Raw genomic sequence first — 26,038 nt, forward strand, 5'->3', positions numbered from 1 at the left:
AAAATTATATAGCCACAGTTGCACCAACTTAAAACACTTCATTGTTCCTATGACTGCTGCAGCCAATTACTAACATCAGTCATATGCTGTTGATACACATATGAACGCTGACGCCAGAGATTGGCTGCTGCAGTCACAGGAAGGATGACCATGTTTGTTTGTATGGTTTCAGAGGATTAGTGTTCCATTAAAGGCATGTTCACACAGTGCTTATAACACCCTGATTTTTCACTGTGGAATTGTGGATGGAAAATCCTCAGTGTTTACAGTAGCAGTAAAGTGGATGCGATTTTTCTGGCATTTCATCCGCGTGCTGCCAAAAAAAATTGCACAAGATCCACACAGAGGTAGACGTGGATTTTAGATTTTACTGCATGTGGAATTATGCAGATTTTTCTGCTGCAGTTTATGTCCGGTGTGGATGTAACCCAAGGGTCGGACATTGACTTGCAGGCCATCCACCAATTAGTGTCAGTATTCTTCCTTTTTCGGTAGAGCTATTTTGCAATGTATGACTTGTGATTATATTTTAGTATAGTGTATTCTAGTTGGTGTACTTCTGCCTACCAGACTATCTTTTTTAAAGGCTCTGGACACCTTCAGGGCATTTGTTTTAAATAATTGCATTCTACAAATTTTAGGCTAAATAATGGCTCAGTTCTTTCTCAAACTGATAAGAATATTGCTTAAATAAGTGTTTATGAGGTCAGGAGATCAGAGAGATGAGCTATACATGAGCCATCAGATTCAACTAAAAAGATTGCTTGCAAACAGACTGATTTTTAACCCTTGTATTTCAAGAACAGCTGAACATTTTTAATAAAGACCAGGTGAAATTTTTTATATTTTTTTTAGCTCAAAATGAGTAATATGCAATCATAAAAATAATGCCCCCAAAGGTGTACATAGCCTTTAAAGGGGTTGTTCGGGTCAGGGCTGAACCCGGATATAAGCTCCCCTTCGCTCCGTTACCATGTAGGAGTGGAGCATCGCGTAGGGCAGGGCCTGTTTGTTGTGAGCCGGTGACGTACCGGGCTTCACATCAGTATGCTAGGTGGAAACTTCCACCTAGCAGGGAGCCTGGTGACGTCACTGGCACAAATGGGCGGTCTATAGCGCTGTTCTGTGCGATTTTAGAGGCGGGTATCACTGATGCTGAAGGCTGAACCCAGACAACCTCTTTAAGGTTGAACCACTGATTTCTATTTATATGAATGGAGCATTATTACTCCAGTGTATATTACTTTACTATTTTAATGTGACTGTTGGTTGATAACTCTTCTTTGTTTCTGACAGTACCATGCGTTGGGACTGCTCTACTATCTGAGAAAGAACGACCGTCTTTCTGTTGCAAAAATGATTAACAAGTTTACTAAATCCGGCCTGAAGTCTCCTTTTGCATACTGCATGTTAATCCGAATTGCTAGCCGTTTGCTGGAAGAGTCGGATGAGGGGTGAGAATAATGAAATGTTTGTCCTTTATGTAGTCTAGTGTGCACAGACTATATCTGCTTACAGTAGTGCATGTCCTCAGCGGGGCAGAAGGTGTCATTTCTCGATTACATGTGAACACGCTAGCGCCAGGTGCAGAGGAAACCTGCACAAGCACATGGGAACATTGTGGAAGTATTGCATGTGCCTGCGATGGATTGAATGATCGATACCCTATAGATAGATGTTTCACCTTGGGAATTGTATAGCTACAAATTAAAAATTTATTTGGTAATGAGGGTTTAGCTTCTTTATAGATGAAGACACTTTCTTTTTCTGTAGGCATACCAGCCCTTTGTTTGACTTCATTGAGAGCTGCCTTAGAAACAAACATGAAATGGTAGTATATGAGGCAGCTTCAGCCATTATTCACCTGCCCAACTGCACGGCAAGGGAGTTGGCCCCAGCAGTCTCAGGTATGGGCTCAATTCCTCCTAATTCTTGTTGAATAAACTATTTTGCTGTCTGCTGTCTTAAAGGTGTTGACCGGGTTCAGAGGGGCTGCCTGGGTGAAAATGGGGATATGTCCAGGTTAACCCCCTTTTAATGGCCATCTTTCCATCCTTAAAGGCGTATTCCAGCTTTCTGATATTGACCTATCCTCCAGTATCTCAAGTGAATTTGCGCTTAGCTGCAGTATGCTAGCACGGCCACTACATAATGGACCAAGCCTTCTGCTTCCAGCTTCTGTTACACATTTATATAGCGTACACAGCCTCTTGTCAATCTAATATTACGATGGTACTATGTATCTCAATTTTTTTATTTGTTTTAGTCCTTTCTTCTTAATAGGTGTTAATAACTACACATTGACAAGTATATAGCCATCCTGTGTTATAAGGCCTAGAGTTCAATAGACATGACACACACACACTTGTTACCCAAGTGATGTTCCCAGAGTTAATGCACCATAGTCATTAGTGATGGAACAGAAGAAGTTGCAATTAAAAAGATTGCATGATCAGAGTTGTTTCAGGCAACAACAAAAAACTCAAGCATTTTTATCCAGTCATTATAGCTGCAAATTCCGGCCCCATTCCTAATTCTTACTTGTGATTGAGAAAATATATCTAAGTAGTATGTGATATGTGTTGTGTTTTTTCTTTTGTCTGTGACATTCTCAGATCTGATACTTTACTTTCAGTTCTGCAGCTATTCTGCAGCTCTCCAAAACCTGCTTTAAGGTATGCCGCAGTAAGGACTCTGAACAAGGTAGGCTTTCCATTTCAGTATATTCATAGTGAGACTATTGGATTCTGTAGTATTTATAGAATGAAATGGCGCCTAGATAAAATCATACACGTATGTACTGGCAGAAAGTTACTTGGCCTTTTAAGTATATTGGGATCTAAAACTCTTTTTAATAATCCACAACTGAAAAAACAGTAGCTGATACTTATGTATTAATGACTTCAGTTACATCTGATTGTATATAAAGAGTAGATACACAATCTGGCGATGAGTTGCTGGTTCGGTTGACTTTTATAAAAAAATATATATATACTGGCTCTATAGTTTTATATGAGCAATTCTCTAAATGAGCATTGCTAAAGAAAATGTTGATGCAGAAGCAGAGTTATCAGCCTGCCTCTAGTCTCCCTGTTACCTACATTTATGTAACTGTCCCTATGTACACTTTCTCCCTGGCTTCTAGACTTCCAGTGCTGATCGTTGAAAGTCTGCCTCTTCTTTATTTCGTTGGTACATCCTGGAGGATAGTTAGTTATTTGACATTCCATGGAACTAGCGGAGAGTCTGTCAGTATAATCATCAGGGAGCGACAGTGATACATGGGACAGCTGTGTATATATACAATAAATAGGCAGCAGGGAGACTAGAGGCCGGCTCGGGAGCCTTCCTTAAATTTGTCTTTAGTGCATACTGTACACATTAAAGATGGATTTTCCTTAGCAACTCATTTAGAGCATTGCTAATGGAAAACTTTAGAGCCCGTTTTTAATACAAATCAACAGAAATCACCTGATAAAAAAACTATATTGCACAAAACTTCTAATCACTTCTCCTACACATAAATAAAAAAATAAAATAAAGTGACAGTTACACTTTATGATTGGCTGATGTCATATGGAAGAACCATTATTATAACTATTAGGGCCTATTCACACGACCATATGAATGGGTCCACCACATTTGTCATTCCGTTCCGCGGCCCTGCAAAAATATAGAGCATGTCCTATTCTTGTCCACAATCGAGGACAAAAATGGGCATTTACTATATGTGCAATGCACGCAGCTGGTATCCATGTTTTGCAGATCTGCAATTTGTGGACCACAAAACACAGAAGTGTAGTGTGAATGCATGCATCCTTAGGCCTCATGCACACGGCCGTTTTGTTTTGCTGTCCGCAAAACACCGATGGCGTCCGTGTGCGTTCCGCAATTTGCGGAAACGGAAAGGACTGCCTTTAATATAACTGCCTATTCTTGTCTGCAAAGCACAGACAAGAATAGGACAGGTTATATTTTTTTTGTGGACCACGGAACGGAGCAACGGATGCGGACAGCACACGGAGTGCTGTCCGCATCTTTTGCGGCCCCATTGAAGCAAATGGGTCCGCATCCGAGCTGCCAAAACTGCAGACTGTTGAGTAGGAAAAAGATATTGTAAGAGCTGGAACCTAAACCTAAGATCCTTTTGTTTGTAAGCACGTCCATTATAGGCACAGATGAATTGTATGTGTGCTTAATGTTGTATTTCTCCTTTAGGTGGCAATGAAACATCCTTCTGCAGTCACTGCATGTAACCTGGACCTGGAAAACCTCATTACGGACTCCAACCGCAGCATTGCAACCCTCGCTATCACCACACTGCTGAAAACTGGCAGTGAGAGCAGCGTTGACAGGCTAATGAAACAGATCTCCACCTTTGTGTCTGAGATTTCTGATGAATTTAAAGTAAGCAAACTATGAGTGACTGTTACCTTTATTTCTGGGACTGTAAGATGTCATAATGCTGATTTTGCTGTACATTTGACATGGATTTGTGGTGAAATCTGCTGTGTATTTGCAGCTGAAATATCCACCCCGTGTGCAGGTGGCCTAATAGTCTATGCCAGGCGTGCTCAACCTGCAGCCCCCCAGCTGTTTCAAAACTACAACTCCCATCATTCCCTGACAGCCTACAGCTATTATCCTACAGAAGGGCATCGTGGCAGTTGTAATTTCTCGCCCAGTTTCCTTGGGGGACACAGAAGACCTTGGGTATAGCTCATCTCCATAGGAGGCGTGACACTAAGTGAAAACTGTTAAGCCCCTCCTCCACAGCTATACCCTCAGCCTGGAGAGAGAGACTGCCAGTTTTTGCTTAGTGTCCAAGGAGGCAAGACACTCCCTGCTCTGCAGGGCTGTTTTCTCCTTGTTTAAATTTTTGATTTTTTACTTTTTTCTTTTCTTTTTGTTCCAGATCATCAGGGACAACAGAGACGCACTAGACCTCTCTGTTCTCCCGGGGTTGAGCTGCGCCAGTGCCGGTCACCCGCACTGCTGCCTCCCCCACAGAAGGCAAGGTGGATCAGGGCAGCCCAGCTCCCCTACATCCCGCCAGCGCAAGGGTCACCTGCACGCCAAGTCCCTCTTCCAGCGTCCTGCCACTACGGTGCCAGTAGCTGAAGGGGCGACCCTGCTGGAATGGACCGAGGGTGAAGACGGCTATGGTGAGAGATTGGCTTCTCCAGCCCTACGTCCCCCACCCTGGTCTCCTGCGTGCCTGACCCCAATGCTGGGCCTCTGGTCCCTGCCGGATCTGCGCTGGCCCCTAGGGTGCCGCAGAGCGGCAATCTGCTTCTGCCTTCACCCCCCTGCCTGGCTCCCATGGGACATGCAGCCAGTGGCTGTCTCCCCAGAGTTGGCTGCAGGAGCTGCGACGTGGTTTCTGCGCGTCGCCTGCCTTCTCCTCTGGTCAGCGCAGGCATCCGGTCTCTGGGTCCCCCCCATCTCCTTACCGGAGTGTTGCTCGAGGCTCGAGGTCCGCTCCAGACGAGCTGTGGAGTGGGGCCTCGCCTCTGGCCGGCATTGGTGTTCCGGTGCGGCCGGGCGCCGCAAAAATCTTAGCCCAGGCTCCGCGGCCTGCTAGGCCGCCATTCCGGGTCCCTGACTCTTCCGGCCGGCGGGGTGGGCTCCCGCGGCCGGCAAGCCGCCATCCCGGGCCCCTGACTCGGCCGGCGGGGTGGGCTCCCGCGGCCGGCTTTGGGCTCCAGCAGGCCCCGGCCGACCGTCGGTGCCGGTCGGTGGGGCTCCGCAAATTTTTGGCCCAGGCTTCGCGGCCTGCTGGGCCGCAATTCCGACCGGCCCTCGGGGTGGGCACCCGCGGCCGGTTTTGATGCGCCACTCCGCCTCAGGTCCCGGCGGTACATGCCGGGCGCCGCAAATTTAGACCCCGGCTTCACGGCCTACTAGGCCGCAAAATTCCGGCCTCTGGTGGAGGGGGCGGGAACTTCTCCAGGCGCGAATTCTTCCCGATGGGAGGTTCCTCCGCCCCCAGGGGATCGCAGCGCCGCCCTCCAGGCCGGATCCCTGTTAACCCTTTGGGTACATGCCGGCTCCCAAAGGGCCTGTATGGCTGCCCCCCCCCTTTTTCCTGACTATCTGTGCCCCTATATGGTGGCCCCCTTTAGCCTCAGAGAGGCTGTGTTTTTAAAATAAAAAATAATAGATTTCTTGTGGGCTGCGCAGGACGCTGCAGCCTCATCTCAGTAGTGCTGCATGTCTGCATGCCCTCTTTCCACAGGCGGCATGATGTTGCGCTCCCAGCCTGCGTCGCTGCTAGGGCATTTCCCCCTTTAGGCGGTTTTCTTGCCCTCTTCCAGGATACGGCGCTGGCCAAGTGCATGCGGCCCTTCCGTAGGCAGCATTCATCATCTCTCCAGTTATGGTGCCTGCCATGTGCATCCCCCCCCCCCTCCTAGGCGGGATACTGCACTCTCCCTGGCTGCCGGCTGGCCATGTGCATGACCCCCTTTTAGGCGGAATACTGCACCTTCACCGGATACGGTGCTGGCCATGTGCATGACCCCCTTCCATAGGCGGAACGCTGCACTCTCTCTGATTTGCTGCCGGCCATGTGCGTGACCCCCTTCTCTAGGCGGAACGCTGCACTCTCACTGGCTTCACTACCGGCCATGTGCGTGACCCCCTTCCATGGGCGGAACGCAGCGCTCTCACTGGATTCGCTGTCGGCCATGTGCGTGACCCCCTCCTTTAGGCGGAACGCTACACTCGCTGGATCTGTTGCCGATCATGTGCATGACCCCCCTTTTTAGGCGGAATACTGCACTCTCACCGGATACGGTACTGGCTATGTGCACGACCCCCTTCCATAGGCGGAATGCTGCACACTCACTGATGTGCTATGATGTACTTATGTACTATGTTACTATGCTGCACTCTCACTGGTTTCGCTGCCGGCCATAGGCATGACCCCCTTCCATAGGCGGTATGCTGCACTCTCATTGGATTCGCTGCCGGCCTTTGGTATGCCTCCTTCCCTCAGGCAGCATACATACATCCATCTCGCAGGTACGTTGCTGGCCATGTGCATGTACCCCATACATGGCGGGGTGCTTGCACTCTCGCAGGATCCGCTGTCGGCCATATGCATGACCCCTCTTCCGTGGGCGGTGTACGCACTCTCGCTGGATTTGCTGCCAGCCATGGGCATGCCTTCCTTCCTCAGGTGACATACACACATTCTCACTGACTGTGTTTGTCTCTCACCAGTACGTTGATGGCCATGTGTATGACTCCCATACATGGCGGGGTGCTCGCACTCTCCCTGGATGAGATGCTGGCCATGTGCATTACCATCCCTTTTTTCTGGGCGGCATGCTACACTCTCACCGGATACGTTGCTGGCCATGAGCATGGCCCTCTAACATGGGTGGAACGCTTGCACTCCCATTGGATACGGTGCTGGCCTTGTGCGTGACCACCCCTCATTCCATGGGCAGAATTTGGCACGGTCATGAGATTCACGGCTGTCCTTGTATGGCTGTGCTGGACTTGTACATGTCCCCCTTCATTGGCAGAGTACTTGCACTCTCGCTGAGTTCAGTGTTGGGTGTATTATTGCACACTCACTTAATGCTAGGATAACCCTGTGCATGTTCCCCTTTCACTAGGTGGACCTCCTGCGTTCCTGCTGGATTATAGGGTATGTCCTGCTTCTCTGAAACAGGTACGGCCCTAGGCATCACTCCCTTTTGGGACCGGCCTTTGCACTCTTGCCGACTGCAGTTTGCCAGGTACAATTTCCCCCTTTCGGGGCGGACTGCTTGCGTTCCATCGCATGCTATACTAGGTTTGTGCATAACTCCCTTTCAGGTTGCACTTTGCAATTCCGTACATGCTGTGGCACTCTGTGGCGAGCCCCCTTTTTTTCGCTGAAGTACGGGGCTGCTCGTACGTATGCCTCACCTGCTTCCTGCGGCATACTTTTGTTTTCTTGGGATACGATGCTTGCCGCAAGCCTTGCACTCGTCTCTAAGGAGTTCATTCTGTCCACCTGACCCGGACGGGCTCTACTTGCTCTCTGCTGCACGGAGCTGGGTGGTACTCATTCATTTAGTTGGCCCTTCATCCCAGGGAGTGTTCGTGGTTCCTAGATGCGTGCCCATTCGTCCTTCCACGGTATTGCTTCCCTGCGCTAGTGGTCACATGGTCGAGAGTGCTGTTGTCTGCAGCGCACCTCGAATTCTTCGTTGGCTCTGGCAGGACTGCGGTTCCCTTGCCTGCTGCAATTTTCTCCTCTTCGGATGCAGTGTGGTATGAATCCTTCCTCTTGGCGCCTCTACGCTTTTCTCGGGAAGGTCACCCAATTTCTCTTGGGTGCTTGATTACCCAGGTCCGGAGGACCTCCACCTTGGGTTCTTCAGGGTATTCGCCTTCTGCGAGGCGGTGAACCGGGCATCTCACAGTGTAGCAGGGTTCTGCTTTTGAGCTGTCCTATGGCTTCCCTGTTGCCCACTCCTCCTTTCGGTTGGAGGGTGTTATGCCGGCCTCTGTCTCGACTACCTTATCTCGCCGGCTCTGTTTGGCTCCCGCTCGGTACAGATCACTCCGATGTGGCTTCTGCCCTGCCAGACTTCAGAGGCTGTTCCTTCACTGTCCTCCCCTCTGGGGAGAGCATGGTTGTTCATGTGAATGGTTCCGGTGTTCCTTTTGGCCTCGTACTGTCTCCCTTGTTCACACTGGCTGTATTAGCTGTGCCTATTTACCGAGTCTACCGCGTTCTGTCCTCCCGCTGAGTGCAGATTGCGTGGTCCATTCTAAGACAATGGTCCTGCTGTAGACTTACCTTCTCGGTAACTTGGGGGGACTACCTTTCGGTCCAGATTGTCCTTTGATCTCCCACACCGGGACTGTAGAACATGGCTACATCAGCATGGACTTTAGTCTGTCTTGTCCTGGCATCTGGCGGATCCTTTGGTTCCTTCTGTCTGTCCTTCTGCTCCCCCACTCGGGTGGATACGGGACAACGTTGCTCGGGGGCCGACGGGACCAGTTTTGTCGACCCTTCTGCCCGTGTTACTGGTCTGCGCCTGATCACATTGGGTTTTCGGCCGCTTGCCAGGCGACTCCAGCGGGTTCGCTTCTGTCCGCTCCTGGCTGTGTTTCGTCCAGGATCTGTTGTAAGACTTATGGTCTTTGTGTCTGGGGTTCTGTGGGAAGCTGTGCATTCCCCACTCTGACTTTTTCTCTCCCCATGGTTCTGTCTTTTTTCCAGTCCGGCCTGGGACTGGGATTCCTTTACTTGAGGTGTCAAGTGTCGGCGCTGTTCTTCTCTTCCAGCGTTCCCCGGCCCTCTGGGCCTGTCAAGACCTTCTTACTCGAAGTGGCTCTTTGGTTCCTCTGTACTGTCCTTCGGTACCGCCCTGGGAACTACATACTGGGCTCTCGGCGCTCCAATCTTGTCCTTGGAGCCGTTTCAGAAGCTCTCTCTACCCCGTCTGTCCTGTACGGTTGTGTTTCCGTATCAGTCGTGTCTCTGACGGGTGGCTGAATGGCCCCTTTTTTGTTCCGAGCCTTCTGTTTTTTCCTAGGACAGGGCTGTTCTTCATCCCGTTTCTTCCTTCCTTCTGAAGGTGGTGTTTGCCTTTCGCTTCAACACTTCACCGATTTGGACGTTGTTTGGGCCTTGCCGTTTTTACTTGGAGATCTCCGACTCTTGTCGACGTTCGGTCTCTTGGGTTTCCTGGAGGTCCGCGCTTAGGGTTAACGGACTCCAGGGTGCTTTTTCCTCCGCTTTATCAGATTGGCAGGATTCTGCCTTTGCTGTCACCGTTCATTTCACCAGAGCGGTCGGTGCCTCCTGGGCCGGAGGCATTGGGCTTCGGCCATGCATCTTGGCAAGGCGGTCTTCCTTGCACGCCTTACCGAGTTCTACAGGGTGCATACTCTGGCTTTGGCAGATGCTGCCTTGGCCCGCCGGGGTCTGCAGGCTGCGGTTCCTTGATGCCTTCGGGTGCTTCGCCTTGGAGCTGTGGTCCCTCCCCTTTTGGACTGCTTTTGAACGTCCCAAGGTCTTCTGTGTCCCCCAAGGAAACTGGGCGAGAAAACGAGATTTTTGTATAACTTACCAGTAAAATCTCTTTCTCGCTCTTTCCTTGGGGGGACACAGCACCCACCCATTCATTGTTTTTCTCTACACGGTTTCCGAGTTTTTTGTTACCCGTTGGGTAGTTGGCTTGTTGGTTCCTTGTTGGACTTTGCCTTTTCTCACTACTTGGACACGCAACTGGCAGTCTCTCTCTCCAGGCTGAGGGTATAGCTGTGGAGGAGGGGCTTAACAGTTTTCACTTAGTGTCACGCCTCCTATGGAGATGAGCTATACCCAAGGTCTTCTGTGTCCCCCAAGGAAAGAGCGAGAAAGAGATTTTACTGGTAAGTTATACAAAAATCTAATTTTTACAATAGCTGGAGGGCCGCAGGTTGAGCATCCTTGGTCTATGCCATCTCTATATCAGTTGACTTCCATTAATTTCAGATGCCATAAAGCACTTTGCTAACTATACAGATAGTACAGGACAAAAAACTCTAGAAAAGGTTTGTACACGAACGTTGTGTGCCCGTGGCCGTATTGCTGCCCGCTTACAGCGGGTCCGCAATACACGGGCACCGGCCCATGTGCACTCCGCATCACGGATGCGGACCCATTCACTTAAATGGGTCCGCAATCACGGAGATGTGGAACGGAAGCACGGATCGGAAGCACACGGGCACACAACGTTCGTGTGCAAGTGGCCTTACACAGGCAGATCATGAGCATTCCCACGAATGCTGGTTAGCAATGATCTGGCCAGCCCTCAGCCAGTGTATTACAGCCCTAAGTGACAGCTGTTTCTCTATGCACACTCATACAAGGAAGGCCGCCAGTCAGTGAGTAGCCCTGAACGAGCAGAGATTTAAATGAATACCAATGATTCTGACAATATAGTCCAATGTACTGGAGATATATTGGAAAAGCACACCATATGTAGGGTGCGGTGGACCTAGAAAGGGTTCTTCAACCCTGTTTGAGTATTAAATCGATTCAGTGCACATACATACCAATGTATATAAAAAATATAGATTTGTAATATTTGAAGAGAGATCTGTACATAATTTCCATTGTCTCGGCAAAAAAATTGAAGAGAGCTAATTCATAATTTCAGGAATTGTTTCTCAGAATGATGATGATGACCCTGGTCTTGGCAGCTTTTCCTTCAATTACACTTAGTGATGAGACTTGAAAACGGTCACCACGACCGAAACATCATCGTCATCTTTCTGAGAAACAATTCCTGAAATTACTAATTCTCTCTCTTCTTTTCAATTTTTTTGCTGAGACAATAGAAATTATGTACAAATATCTCTTCAAAGATTAAAAAGAGATATTTTTGATTTACATTGGCATGTGCACTGAATCTATTTAATATAGTCCAATGTACACACTCTCTCTCTTTTTTTTTCTTTACAGGTTGTGGTTGTACAAGCAATTAGTGCCTTATGCCAGAAATATCCACGGAAACATACAGTGATGATGACGTTTTTGTCAAACATGCTTAGAGATGATGTGAGTACCTGCATATTCCTAGATTACCGGTAACTTCACCCCCGGGATTCCTGCTGTAATGACCAATTGAAGAGGATAACCTATGACATGCTACTCCATTGTGTAACTGTATATTCATTTTATAGACATTACTCACATGGCCTTTTATGAATTCCTACTTTCCAATGTTTCCACTCAAAATAATATCATTCTAACAAATATGACGCAGATATGGAGATAATACAATCTGTATTAGGCAGCAGTGCAAGGAATGACTATTGGGGATGATCTCATCAGAAACTAATTTATTAGGACCCTTGCAGCTAAAATATGTGTAACAGTATCCAATGGTGCTAGCCTAAATCTTAGCTTAAGCAGCATTATACTGCATGATGCATGGGCACCAATGCCGATGCACACTGAATGCAGGAGGAACGACTCCTATCTCCCTATTCTTTTGTATTCATTATCGGCAGCACATCCCTGATTGCCTGAATGGCATCTTTCATCAGGATGCAATGAACGAGCGTCTGCTCATTCATCGGCTTCTCGATTATACAAACCAGTTACCGATGAGTGTGCTGTCTATCTAACAGAACCCTTTATTTACTCACATGCTGATGGACTGCATGATCACTTAAGCTTTGATCTCTTTGCAGGGTGGTTTTGAATACAAGCGGGCAATTGTGGACTGCATTATCAGCATTATAGAGGAGAACCCAGATAGCAAAGAATCTGGGCTAGCTCATCTGTGCGAGTTCATTGAGGACTGTGAACATACTGTCCTTGCCACAAAGATATTGCACTTATTGGGCAGAGAAGGTCCTCGAACACCTAGCCCTTCCAAATATATCCGCTTTGTTTTTAACAGGGTGGTCCTGGAAAATGAGGCTGTAAGAGCAGGTAAGGGCAGAGTGCAATAGACAGCTAATGCATCGGTTGCCTGTTTTATTGTGTGAAATTTGCTTTGCTCAGATTTCCTCCTGTTGGAGCAGAGACAAAAGGATATAAGCCAGGGGGCTGAGCCCGGGGGCGTACATTGAAATCATGGGGCCCCATAGCAAAACTCAGTATTGGGCCCCTCCCTCCCCGCACAAATATAAAGTACAATTTATGTAAGAGATAGATAGATATATATATATATATATATATATATATATATATATATATAATCTATGTGCAGGGATGGACTGGGACAATAAAGTGGCCCTGGACTTCAGCCAGACCGGCCCACTGACCGGCCCACCGGGGGCGGAGCAAATAAAGGGGCGGGGCTCACATACATCCATTCAGCGGAGCAAATAGAGGGGCGGGGAAACAAGAGAAGCGTGGCTCACATCCATCCATTCAGCAGAGCCGGGGGTGGAGGGGTGGTGGCGGTGCTCACAGCCATCCATTCTGCTAAACGGGGGGCGAAGCAGCAGTAGGGGCGGGGCTCATATCCATTTATTCAGGCGAGCCGGGGGCGGAGCACCAGGAGGGGAGGGGCTCACATTCATTCAGCTGCACTGGAGGGCGAAGCAGGAGGCGGGGCTCACATCCATCTATTCAGCTGAGCCGGGGGCGGGGCTAACATCTCTCTTCAGTCTATCAGGGCCTCGCTGATAACCGCCCCGCCCCCGTCTGGTAGTGATGCCGCCGCTGAGTGTACTGTGCGTGCAGGGGGGTCGTGCGGCCAGGGCCCCCTGATGGCGGCCCTGGCCGGCCCATAATTCGATCGGCCCACCGGGATTCTCCCGGTACTCCCGATGGCTAGTCCATCGCTGTATATGTGTGTTCTTGCTGTCTCTACAGAATTCGGCACACAGACATCTTAGGTTCCTCACTTTTCTATAATCCTTCCCCTTCTTGTGTCCCAACATTGTCATCCTGCTGCCACCCCCAATACTGTGGACTTTGTGCTCCCCAAGGCCCCCAAATACTATACAAATTATACTGCCATAAAGATAGTTCCCCCATAATATTAGTGCTCTTATACTGCCCTGAATATTAATAGTGCCCCCTACAGTACCCCCAAAAGCAACTCTTTTATTAGTAATGCCCTCCATATTGTTCTTAATAATAATACCCCTCATATTAATAATTCCCCCATAGGGCCCCTAGTAGAGATAAAGGCGGCGCCCCCTCCTACCATGAACTCTGCTTGCTACTGATGCTTACATAGAGAAGAGCCCCCCCAAAAAATAAAAACAAAAAAACTATTGCTGCCCCCTCCAACAACCAGGTCATTAACATTTTTTATTAACTTAATGCAGCGTGTTACTCACTCAATCTCTGGCTGTGCCGTGCGTCCAGTCCAGCAGTCAGCCTTTACTGAGCCAGGCAGGGCCAGCGTGGTGACACACATGGGAACAGGAGAAGTTTGTAAGGGAAGCAGGGCCCATTGGAGCCCCAGGTAGGGACTCAAGCAGCAGCTGTTGTTGTGGTAGTATAATTGGGGGGCGGGGCCTTCCATCCACTCCGGGCCCCTTCCTCCCATGGGCCCCATAGCAGCTGCATGGTCTGCCTATATTAGAGGAACGCCACTGCCTGAGCCATATATTTAGTGCCAAGGACGGTATTGGATCGTGACTTTGCCCTGCTCTTGTGATCAGTGGGGGCCCCTGTGGATAGGGGATAAGTTGTCTTAATGGGACAACACCTTTTAAAGGGTTTTTACACTGGCTGATACAAACTTGGGGGGCGAAAGGTTGTTATTTGATCGTTTACACAAGGAATATGTAGATCAATAAATGTGTAGAAATATTATTAAATCATACTTATTTCTTCCTCGCAGCTGCTGTTAGTGCATTAGCAAAGTTTGGTGCCCAGAATGAAAATCTTCTTTCTAGTGTTTTGGTTCTCCTACAGAGGTAATGTCATATATCTTCTATATAAAAAGAATCTTCATATAAAAGAGAGAATAAAAAAAAAAAAACTATAAAATGATATTATCCTTCAGGCGGACATAATCGCCTTAAAGTTCTTTTTATCGGGTATCTTAATTTGATTTGTGCAAACAGTGAAACAAAGGGACAATTGTATATGCAAAAATATATAATCGTTTATTATAAAAACAAAGAATATAAAATCAATACAATTGCAAAACAAATGATGAAGTTACAAAATAACACCCAAAATGTACCACACGGTGGTGTTAACACACCCCTATCTGATCAGCACAGTATGATTTAGTGATTTATGACAACCAGTGTCATACTTTTAACAAACAGACTCCTATACCAAGAGAAACTTAGGATCTTCTGTTTATCAAACAGGCTATAGCAATAAAACACGGATATACAGGAAAATAACTGTTATCCCTCGACTCTGTTTTCCAATGACCAATCAAAAATATATGATATTAATATGATAAAATATTCAGCTCGGCAATCAGACTATGGAAAATAACTTTCCAAGGGTTTAGTACTCTTTTCAAATAATGTCAGATCTTCCATTAACAATATGCATCTTTGCTAAGGGAATAATCAGCATTATGGAGGCGCCTAACACTATATATTCCCACAGTATGGGAACTCTTGGCTATATACCGAGAGAAATATCTTTTCTCGCCCATATTCCTTGGGGGACACAGGAAACCATGGGTATAGCTCTGCTCCCTAGGAGGCGTGACACTAAGTGAAAGCTGTAAGCCCCTCCTCCACAGCTATACCCTTCAGCCTGGAGAAGAGACTGCCAGTTTTTGCTTAGTGTCCAAGGAGGCAAGACACTCCCTGCTTAGGCAGGGTTGCTTTCCTAAATTTTTTTTTATTTTTTGCGTTATTTGTTGTTTTTAATTCGGTTTTTTTTCTACTTGCAGGGACAACAGAGGCGCACTAGACCCCTCTGTTTCTCCCGGGGTTGAGTTGCGCCAGTGCCGGTAATGCCGCACTGCCGCCTCCCCCACAGAAGACAAGGTGGACCAGGGCAGCCTCGCTCCCCTGCGTCCCGCCAGCTCAAGGGTCGCCCGCACGCCAAGTCCCTCCCCCGGCTTCCTGCCACTGCGGTGCCAGTAGCTGAAGGGGCGACCCTGCTGGATGGATTGAGGGTGAAGACAGCGGATGGTGAGAGTGGCTGCTCCAGCCTCCCCCCATCATCGACCCCCCCCCCCACATGGGCATAACTGGACCGGCAACTTTACCGGGCATCATTTGGGGTGGACTTCGGTCTTCTCTAGCGGCAGGGCATCAGGGGGACGGCTGTGGGCAGGAGGCCGTCTGCCACATCCAGGCGCGGCGGGGGCCGCTTACTTGGCGCGAACGGCGCCATTTTATCTTGGCCGGCACTTCATCTTCCTTGGGGGTTAAATCATTTTGCCGCGCGCGCGCGGCTCTGCCTTCTCCTTCAGCGCGGCAGGGGGGGCGGAGCTTCCTACATGCGCTCCGCTACTTCCTGTTTCGTCGGGCTCCACATCTCTAGTGCTGCGTGGAATCCTCTCTGCCGTCCGATCCTGAAGCTCTTCATCTTCGTGCCTGCTGCCACTCCTCCACAGCCTCCTTCAGTCTGCTGCCCTTGCTGCTGCCGCTTGCACTGTCCGCGGGTCTGGTAGGACTGTTAACCCCCTCCGTGCCACCAGTACTGCTGCTTGGGTGTAATCCCCGTTCCGTTTTTTCCCTGGGGTCTCCCACTTTAAGTGCAACATTTTTTGCCACCATGTCAGACCCTTCTGCAGCCGCCAAGCCTTGGTACCATGCCTGTACCGCTTGTAGGGAACCCTTTCCCCGGGGGCAGTCTGATCCGCACTGTCCTGCATGCCGAGCTCCACCGCAGCCTCAGTCGCCCGCTGTGTCGCTCCCTGTTTCCTCTGACCCGCCTGACTGGGCTAGATCCCTGTCCCAGGCCGTGGAAAGCCTCACCCATGTCGTGGGCCGCCTAATAGACAGGCCGCCTACCCCGCAGGACGCCACTCTTACTGTCGCGCCCTCCGGGTCCACCGCTTCCGCCGCTGCGGCGGGTTCACCCTCTCTTAGTGACCCTTCCCGAGCTAGGCACTCTCAGAAGCGTTTTAGAGTAGAGCGAGCCTCCTCCTCGGATGCCTCCCTCTCCCCGCCATGCGTGCGCACTCAGACGGGCCTCTCCTCTCCAAAGGATTCGCCCTCTGAAGGTGAATTGGCGGCTTCGGATTTGGAAATGGACTCGGCCCTGCCGTCCAAGCTAGCCTCAGCGATGGGTCAACTCATCTCTGATATTCGTGACACCTTTAAGGTGCAAGATGACCCCCCTAGCTCTGACGCAGCTAGCGTCTCCTTTATCAGACCCAGGCAGGCCTCAAAAGTCTTTCCAATCCACTCTGATTTCTCCTCCGTGGTGTCTAAGGCTTGGGCTCGCCCGGACGCCCGTTTTGTCAACCCCAAGAAGCTGGATATTTGCTATCCTTTTCCAGCCGATGTCGTGGCCACCTGGTCGTCCCCACCCAAGGTGGCCCGTCTGTCAAAGAACACGGCCATCCCTGTTCCCGACGGGTCCTCTCTTCAGTCAGCGGAGGACCGTCGCATGGAGACCCTTTCCAAGGGCATTTTTGCTGCCTCCGGTTCTGCCCTCAGACCGGTTTTTGCCTCTGCCTGGGCAGGTAAAGCAATCTCTGCTTGGGGTGTGCAGCTGGAACAGGAGTTGGACTCGGACGTCCCCATCCAGGACCTACGTTCCTTGGCCCAGCTTATTATTCGGGCCGGGAATTTTGTTTGTGAGGCCTCCCTTGATGCGGGAGCCCTTATAGCACGCTCCTCCGCCCTGGCAGTTTCCGTCAGGAGGGAACTGTGGCTGAAGGTTTGGAAAGCGGACGCTGCCTCCAAACGTTCCTTGGCGGGGCTACCTTTTGCGGGTTCCCGCCTTTTCGGGGTCCGCCTAGACGAGCTTATTTCAGAGGCCACGGGTGGTAAAAGCACCCATCTTCCTCAACCCCAAGCCAGGGGCGCCCCCCGCGGACGCCCTGGTGCGTCTTGTTTTCGGTCCTCCCGCAGGACCTCTGGGGCTCCCCCCGCAGCTGCCGCTTCGGCCCCTCCCCAGGATAAGCGTAGGAAGCCGTTATTTCGGGCGCAGCCCTCCTGGCGCAGGCTGCCCGCAGCAAAGCAGTCCTCTGCCTGAAGGTGCGCCCCCACCCACCCGGGTGGGGGGCCGGCTCCTCCTTTTCAGGGACGTCTGGATGGCTCACGTCTCCGACGCCTGGGCTCTCGAAATTGTGTCTTCCGGATACAAAATCGAATTCGCGTCCTTCCCTCCAGATCGGTTCTTTCGCTCCCGCCTGCCGCGGGACCCGAAAAGCGCGGCTGCGTTCTTCGCGGCTGTTCAAGCCTTACTGGACAGGGGGGTGATTACCCCCGTTCCTCTAGAGCAGGGGTCTCCAAACCCCGGCCCGCGGGCCACAACCGGCCCGCTTGTGCGTTCGATCCGGCCCGCCCGCAGCTGGCAGGTTGCAGGAACCAAATCCGCACAACCGCCCATGCTGTCACGCTTGTGTTGTGTGTTCGATTCCGCGCCCGCCCGCAGCTGACAGGTTGCAGGAACGAAAGCCGCACAACCGCCCATGCTGTCACGCTGTGCTTTTTGATTGGCTGCTGGGACCGCCGATGTCCCGGCAACCAGTGACGTCACAGGTGCGGCACCTCCCCTCTTCCCGCCCGCTGTTTGAAATAACAAATCCACGTGTGTAGCAGCGGGCGGGAGTCGGGACTCAGGAGTCCAAGAAGAAAAAAAAAAGAAGAGGAGCAGAAGCCGGCTACAGCGGAGGCAAGTGTTGCACAACGCTGATGGGGACACAATGGGGAACGCTGACATTGCTGTGCTGCGCTGATGGGGACACAAGCTGCTGAGGACACATACTGATGGGGATATTGCTGTGCTGCTGGGGACACTGCTGATGGGGACTTTGCTGTGCTGATGGGGACATTGCTGTTCTGATGGGGACACCGTTGATGAGGACACGGGTGTCCCCATCAATGGTGTCCCCATCAGCACAGCAATGTCCCCATCAGAGGTGTCCCCATCAGCGATGATGGGCACACTGCTGATGGGGACAATTCTGTTCTGATGGGGACATTGCTGGGGACACCGCTGTTTGGCACACTGCTGATGGGGACATGGGTGTCCACATCAATGGTGTCCCCATCAGGATAGCAATGTCCCCATCAGCGGTAACCCCATAATCGATGTCCCCATCAGCACAGCAATGTCCCCATCAGAGGTGTCCCCATCAGCGGTGATGGGGACACATGCTGCTGGGGACACCGCTGACAGGGACATTGCTGTGCTGATGGGGATGTTGCGGTGGACACTGCTGATGGGGACATTGCTGTTCTGATGGGACATTGCTGGGGACACCGCTGATGGGGACATGGGTATCCCCATCAGCGGTGACCCATCATCGGTTTCCACATCAGCACAGCGGCGTCCCCATCAGCAATGATGGGGACGCTGCTAATGTGGAAACTGCTGATGTGAACATTGCTGTGCTGATGGGGACATTGCTGAGGACACCGCTGATTGGCACACTGCTGATGGGGACAAAGGTGTCCCCATCAATGGTGTCCCCATCAGTACAGCAATGTCCCCATCAGCGTCCCCATTCTGATGGGGACATTGCTGTTCTGATGGGGACACCACTGATAGGGACACGGGTGTCCCCATCAACCGCGTCCCCAAAGGCAGTGTCCTCATCAGTGGTGTCCCCATCAGCTGCTAATGGGGACTCCGCTGATGGGGACATTGCTGTTCTGATGGGGACATCATTAATGGGGACATTGCTGTGCTGATGCTGACATTGCTGTTCTGATGGGGACATTGCTGTGCTGATGGGGACACCGCTGATGGGGACATTGCTGTGCTGATGGGGACACCGCTGATGGGGACATTGCTGTGCTGATGGGGACAACGCTGATAGGGACACGGGTGTCCCCATCAATGGTGTCCCCATCAGTGGTGTCCCCATCAGCACAGCAATGTCCCCAACAGCAGCGTCCCCATCAGTGGTGTCCCCATCAGCACAGCAATGTCCCCAACAGCAGCGTCCCCATCAGTGGGTGTCCCCATGATGGGAATATTGTTTTTCTGATGGGAATATTGTTTTTTTGATGGGAATATTTTTTTTTTTATGGGAATATTGCTTTTCTGATGGGGACATTGCTGTTCTGATTTGGCCATTGCTGTTCTGATGGGGACACCGCTGATAGGGACACGGGTGTCCCCATCAATGGTGTCCCCATCAGCCGCGTCCCCAACAGCAGTGTCCCCATCAGTGGTGGCCCCTATCAGCTGCTAATGGGGACTCCGCTGATGGGGACATTGCTGTTCTGATGGGGACATCGTTGATGGGGACATTGCTGTGCTTAAGGGTGACACGGCTGATGGGGACATTGCTGTGTTGATGCTGACATTGCTGTGCTGATGCTGACATTGCTGTGCTGATGCTGACATTGCTGTGCTGATGGGGACATTGCTGTGCTGATGGGGACATTGTTGTGCTGATGCTGACATTGCTGTGCTGATGCTGACATTGCTGTGCTGATGCTGACATTGCTGTGCTGATGGGGACATTGCTGTGCTGATGGGGACATTGCTGTGCTGATGGGGACATTGCTGTGCTGATGGGGACATTGTTGTGCTGATGCTGACATTGCTGTGCTGATGCTGACATTGCTGTGCTGATGGGGACATTGCTGTGCTGATGGGGACATTGCTGTGCTGATGGGGACATTGCTGTGCTGATGGGGACATTGCTGTGCTGATGGGGACATTGTTGTGCTGATGCTGACATTGCTGTGCTGATGGGGACATTGCTGTGCTGATGGGGACATTGCTGTGCTGATGGGGACATTGCTGTGCTGATGGGGACATTGCTGTGCTGATGGGGACATTGCTGTGCTGATGCTGACATTGCTGTGCTGATGCTGACATTGCTGTGCTGATGCTGACATTGCTGTGCTGATGCTGACATTGCTGTGCTGATGCTGACATTGCTGTGCTGATGGGGACATTGCTGTGCTGATGGGGACATTGCTGTGCTGATGGGGACATTGCTGTGCTGATGGGGACATTGCTGTGCTGATGGGGACATTGCTGTGCTGATGGGGACATTGCTGTGCTGATGGGGACATTGCTGTGCTGATGGGGACATTGCTGTGCTGATGGGGACATTGCTGTGCTGATGGGGACATTGCTGTGCTGATGGGGACATTGCTGTGCTGATGGGGACATTGCTGTGCTGATGGGGACATTGCTGTGCTGATGGGGACATTGCTGTGCTGATGGGGACATTTTTGTGCTGATGGGGACACCGCTGATAGGGACACGGGTGTCTTTGCGTTGTTTTGCTAAAGTTTTTTCTCTTTTGTTCTCAGTCATATCATGCTGATTACAAAAACGATCCATGTAAAATATATACATTTAATTTAATACATAACTGATTTTTTTTTCCGGCCCCCGAATACTTGTAAAATCTTCAATGTGGCCCTCCTGTTGAAAAGTTTGGAGACCCCTGCTCTAGAGGAAAGGTTCCAAGGGTTCTATTCGAACCTCTTTGTAGTTCCCAAGAAGGGAGGTTCGATGCGGCTCATTTTGGACCTCAAAAGGCTCAACCGTTTTCTCCTCCTTCGACGGTTTCGGATGGAGTCCCTCCGTTCCGCGGTGGCTTCCCTGGAGCGGGGAGATTTCATGTCTTCCATCGATATACAGGATGCCTACCTCCATGTTCCGGTAGCCCGGTGTCACCATCGCTTCCTCCGATTCGCCGTGGGGGACCTTCACTTCCAATTTGTCGCCAGCCCCCCGGGTGTTCACCAAGGTCCTGGCCCCGGTTTTGGCCTTACTCCGCTCCAGGGGTGTTTTTCTGCTACCGTACTTGGACGATATCCTCATCAAAGCTCCGTCCCTTTCTCAAGCGGTTGCCAGCGTGGATCTCACTCTAGAGACCCTGGCGAGGTTCGGTTGGGTCATCAACTTCCCCAAGTCCTCCCTTCCCCCCTCCAGACAACTGGTCTTCCTGGGAATGCTTTTAGACACGGGAGCGGCGGAGGTACGTCTTCCCTCGGAAAAACGACTGACCCTCCGTCGGGCGATTCGGGGTCTCCTTCTCCACCGTCGACCGTCCTTCCGCTTCTGCATGCGGGTCTTGGGGCAGATGGTTGCCTGCTTCGAGGCGATCCCATTTGCGCAGTTTCACTCCCGCCCTCTCCAACGGGCGATCCTCTCCTCCTGGGACAAATCGCCGGAGTCTCTGGATCATCCCTTCCATCTATCGCCTCCGGTGCGGTCATCTCTCCGCTGGTGGTTACAGTCCCCTCTTCTGGGCAGGTCCTTTCTGCCGCTCAACTGGTTGGTGGTTACAACCGATGCCAGTCTCTTGGGCTGGGGAGGCGTGTTTCCTCCCCGATCCGTCCAGGGCATTTGGTCTCCATCGGAGTCCAAACTCTCGATCAATGTCCTGGAGCTGAGAGCGGCCCTTCTGTCTCTGCGACACTGGACTCATCTGCTGAAGGGTCATCCAGTTCGTGTGCAATCGGACAACGCCACGGCCGTGGCGTACATAAACCACCAGGGGGGCACTCGCAGCGCTGCAGCGATGCGGGAGGTCACCAGCATTCTCCGTTGGGCGGAAGCCCACGTCCCGGCTCTATCTGCAATTTTTATTCCAGGGGTGGACAATTATGCGGCGGACTTCCTCAGTCGCACCACCGTCGACCCCGGCGAGTGGTCTCTTCACCCGGAGGTGTTCGAGGCCATTTGCCTTCGTTGGGGCATACCGGACGTGGACCTCATGGCCTCCAAGTTCAATCACAAGGTCCCCGCCTATCTGTCCAGGGCCAGGGATCCGGGAGCTTGCGGAGCCGACGCCCTCGTTCTTCCTTGGCGAGGCTTCGCGCGTCCATACATATTCCCTCCCATCCCACTCCTGCCCAAGGTCCTTCGGAAGATCGCGGCGGAAGGCGTCTCGGTGATTCTGGTCGCTCCGGACTGGCCCGCCGGTCTTGGTATGCCGACCTCATGCTGCTCCTGGCAGACGCGCCCTGGCCGCTGCCCGCCAGGGAAGATCTTCTCTCTCAGGGACCGATCTTCCACCCGCGTTTAAGGTCCCTAAGTTTGACGGCGTGGTTGTTGAGACCACCGTCCTGACACGTAGGGGTTTTTCTGCGGACGTCGTCCGCACCATGATCCGCGCCCGTAAGCCGTCCTCTTCTAGGATCTATTATAGGACCTGGAGGACCTATTTGGGGATCTGGGGATTCCTCCGCTCCGCTTTTCTCTCCCCACCGTTTTGTCCTTCCTGCAGAGCGGACTTGCCCAAGGTCTGGGTCTTAGTTCTTTGAAGGGTCAGGTGTCTGCGCTGTCCAATTTGTTTCAGCGCCCACTGGCCCCCCTTGGTCCTGTCAAGACCTTCCTTCAGGGCGTGGCTCACGCGGTTCCCCCGTACCGCCCTCCGGTACCGCCCTGGGACCTGAACCTGGTTCTCTCAGCGCTCCAGGCTTCTCCTTTCGAGCCTCTGCGGACGGTTTCCTTGCGACTTCTGTCCTGCAAGGTTATTTTCCTTGTAGCCGTCACCTCTCTTCGGAGGGTGTCCGAATTGGCTGCACTCTCCTGTCTGGAACCTTTCCTAGTGTTCCACCAGGACAAGGTGGTTCTTCGTCCGGTCCCTTCCTTCCTTCCTAAGGTGGTCTCCGCCTTTCATCTGAACGAGGACATCGTTCTCCCCTCTTTGTGTCCTTCCCCTTCCCACCCTCGGGAGAGGAAGCTTCATCGCCTGGACGTTGTCAGGGCGCTCAAGGTTTACCTGGAGGTAACCAGCCCTTTCAGGCGTACTGACTCGCTCTTTGTGGTTCCGGAGGGGTCGCACAGAGGGATGGCGGCGTCCAAAGTTGCTATCGCCCGTTTTGTCAAGATGGCTGTTACTGAGGCTTATCTCGCCAAGGGCAAGGTTCCGCCCCTTGGTGTTACCGCTCACTCCACTAGAGCGGTCGGGGCTTCCTGGGCTCAGAGGAATCGGGCTTCTACGGAGCAGATTTGCAAGGCGGCCACTTGGTCCTCCTTGCACACCTTCACCAAGTTCTACAGGGTGCATACTCATGCGTCGGCTGACGCTGCTTTAGGCCGTCTGGTGTTGCAGGCGGCAGTTGATTGATGCCTCTGGTGTTGGTCTAGTTTGTTCTGGTCCCTCCCTTCTGGGACTGCTCTGGAACGTCCCATGGTTTCCTGTGTCCCCCAAGGAATATGGGCGAGAAAAGGAGACTTTTGTATTACTTACCAGTAAAGTCTCTTTCTCGCTCTTCCTTGGGGGACAGAGCACCCGCCCTTCATTTGGGTTTACAGTTGTGGTTCCGGCTTGGTTGCCCCGTTGGGGCTTGACAGTTCTTTTTTCCGGTTGGTGGTTATCTTTCACTACTTGGACACGCAACTGGCAGTCTCTCTCTCCAGGCTGAAGGGTATAGCTGATGGAGGAGGGGCTTACAGCTTTCACTTAGTGTCACGCCTCCTAGGGAGCACAGCTATACCCATGGTTTCCTGTGTCCCCCAAGGAAGAGCGAGAAAGAGACTTTACTGGTAAGTAATACAAAAGTCTCCTTATTAATATCACGAGTAGTAAACAAAATATACGTTACCAGGTCAAAGGTAGACAGAGTTCAGATGGGACCAGTTCTAAAGAACTTTCCTAGTAATCCAAAAAAATAATTCAAGTTTCTTCTGATAAAGTTTTCTTTTTGATTGAATGGATGGATGGATCACAGGATATATGGATCTATATGGCCCCCTTGCTGTTCCGCACACGAGTAATTATTCCCCCCTTATCTAAGAATCATCCCCTTTAGATTAGCGATTCCCAATCGGGTAAGGTGGGTGTATTCGCATGCTAATAACACCATGATGTCATATTAACTCCTAATATGGTATAGAACAAATAATGAAATAATATAATATTGTCCATCTGCCTCCAGATGGCACTGCGGTACTGCAGATGAACATCACAACTTTTAAGCATTAAAACTAAATATCTAATAATACGTTCAACATGACCTCCTTGACCTTTTAACATACATCATTGAGGAAGGTCTTTTCCTGTCACTTTTAATTACCTATATCCTGGACTTGTTGGAGTTGGCTGTCTTCTCCTATCTTTTTGAAATATAGGCTGACTTGATGAAAATTTTATATAACGGCTTTGATGCTTGGCATCGGAATTTGTACATTTCACTTATCTACATCCATGAATAACTATTGTTTTGAAATAACATTTACTCTTCTCAGAAATCCAATTAACATAAACTTACTTCAATGTTTCTATACCTTCTACAATACCTTCTAAATGATAAATACATGGTATAACATATATATATAAATCGATACATTGTTACACATAGATAACACATTATATGAATTATTGATCAACATATGTTGTAAACTAAATATACCATACAGAGATAGATAGATATATATATATATATATATATATATATATATATATATATATATCTCTATCTATATATATATATATCTCTAATATAATTATGAATATATAAATTGAACCTCATACAGCAGGTGTGCCTCAAGGATATGATTCCTTATCAAGTCATTGCTTATCCATGAAATAACCTTGTTCCCTCCAGACAGACATGTCTTAGGAAGTTGGTTTACTCCTTACAGATAATCCCATATCTTTAGTAATAACTTTTAAATACAATGTCCGTTTTATGTTCACAATTATTTTTATATAAACTGAACTTGCCATGAACTCATCTTGGCTTCCTCAGCCACATAATAGAACTTTGGTTCAGGCTGATTTTATTCTTAAAGGCAATGAGATGAGCATTCATTTTGATTATAATGTCATTAGATAATATTGTATACGTATGAAAATGCACAACAGTAAGGAGCATGCTAAAAGGGGTTTTTTGGGATATTTTAACTGATAACTTATCCTCTGGAGAGTTGATAAAAAAAATGGCTGCACAACTTTACACATACAAACAATAGAGCTGAGAAATGGGGATCATTCTAAATTAAAGTGGTATTATACCTACTATAAATGGAAAAATGAAAGCTCTCTGCGCACATTTTTGATTAAACGTGTGTGTATATAAGGCGGTATATAAGTGTTGGGTATCCGTCTGCGGAAGCCACCTTGACGCCTAGTAGATGGGCCCGACACACGTTTGATCAGAAATGTGCACTAAGAGCTTCCATTTTTCCATTTATAGTAGGTATAATACCACTTTAATTTAATTTAGAATGATCCCCATTTCTCAGCTCCATTGTTTGTATGTGAAATGTTGTGCAGCCATTTTTTTTATCAACCATGTTTGATGACTATGTATATTAATGTGCTAGTCTAAATTTTCTTGTAATATTATCTACTGGAGAGGTCATCAGTATCTGATCGGAGGAGGTCAAACTGTTTGAGAAGGCACCAGTGGCCACAGTAGCACCATGACCATCTCTGGCTTTCCCTAGGCGATGTGACGCCACGTTCATCGGTCACATTGAAGTGAATGGCTCTGAGCTACAATACCAAGCATAGCCGCTGTGCCTGGTGAGCTTAGA

General features: G+C 50.1%; 1 protein-coding gene across 1 annotated transcript in view; it reads left to right on the forward strand.

Annotated features, from left to right (window-relative positions):
• COPG2 (COPI coat complex subunit gamma 2) overlaps positions 1 to 26,038 on the forward strand; it is an 82,780-nt gene that overhangs the window by 34,949 nt on the left and 21,793 nt on the right. Inside the window, exons 9-15 of the mRNA XM_040413424.1 lie at positions 1,297 to 1,454; positions 1,774 to 1,907; positions 2,636 to 2,703; positions 4,219 to 4,407; positions 11,465 to 11,560; positions 12,199 to 12,442; positions 14,316 to 14,391. Coding sequence (XP_040269358.1) covers positions 1,297 to 1,454; positions 1,774 to 1,907; positions 2,636 to 2,703; positions 4,219 to 4,407; positions 11,465 to 11,560; positions 12,199 to 12,442; positions 14,316 to 14,391 — 965 coding nt within the window. The remainder of the gene's footprint in view (positions 1 to 1,296; positions 1,455 to 1,773; positions 1,908 to 2,635; positions 2,704 to 4,218; positions 4,408 to 11,464; positions 11,561 to 12,198; positions 12,443 to 14,315; positions 14,392 to 26,038) is intronic.

The sequence above is a fragment of the Bufo bufo genome, chromosome 1 (assembly GCF_905171765.1).
Source record: "Bufo bufo chromosome 1, aBufBuf1.1, whole genome shotgun sequence".
In the NCBI taxonomy this organism is placed as follows: Eukaryota; Metazoa; Chordata; class Amphibia; order Anura; family Bufonidae; genus Bufo; species Bufo bufo.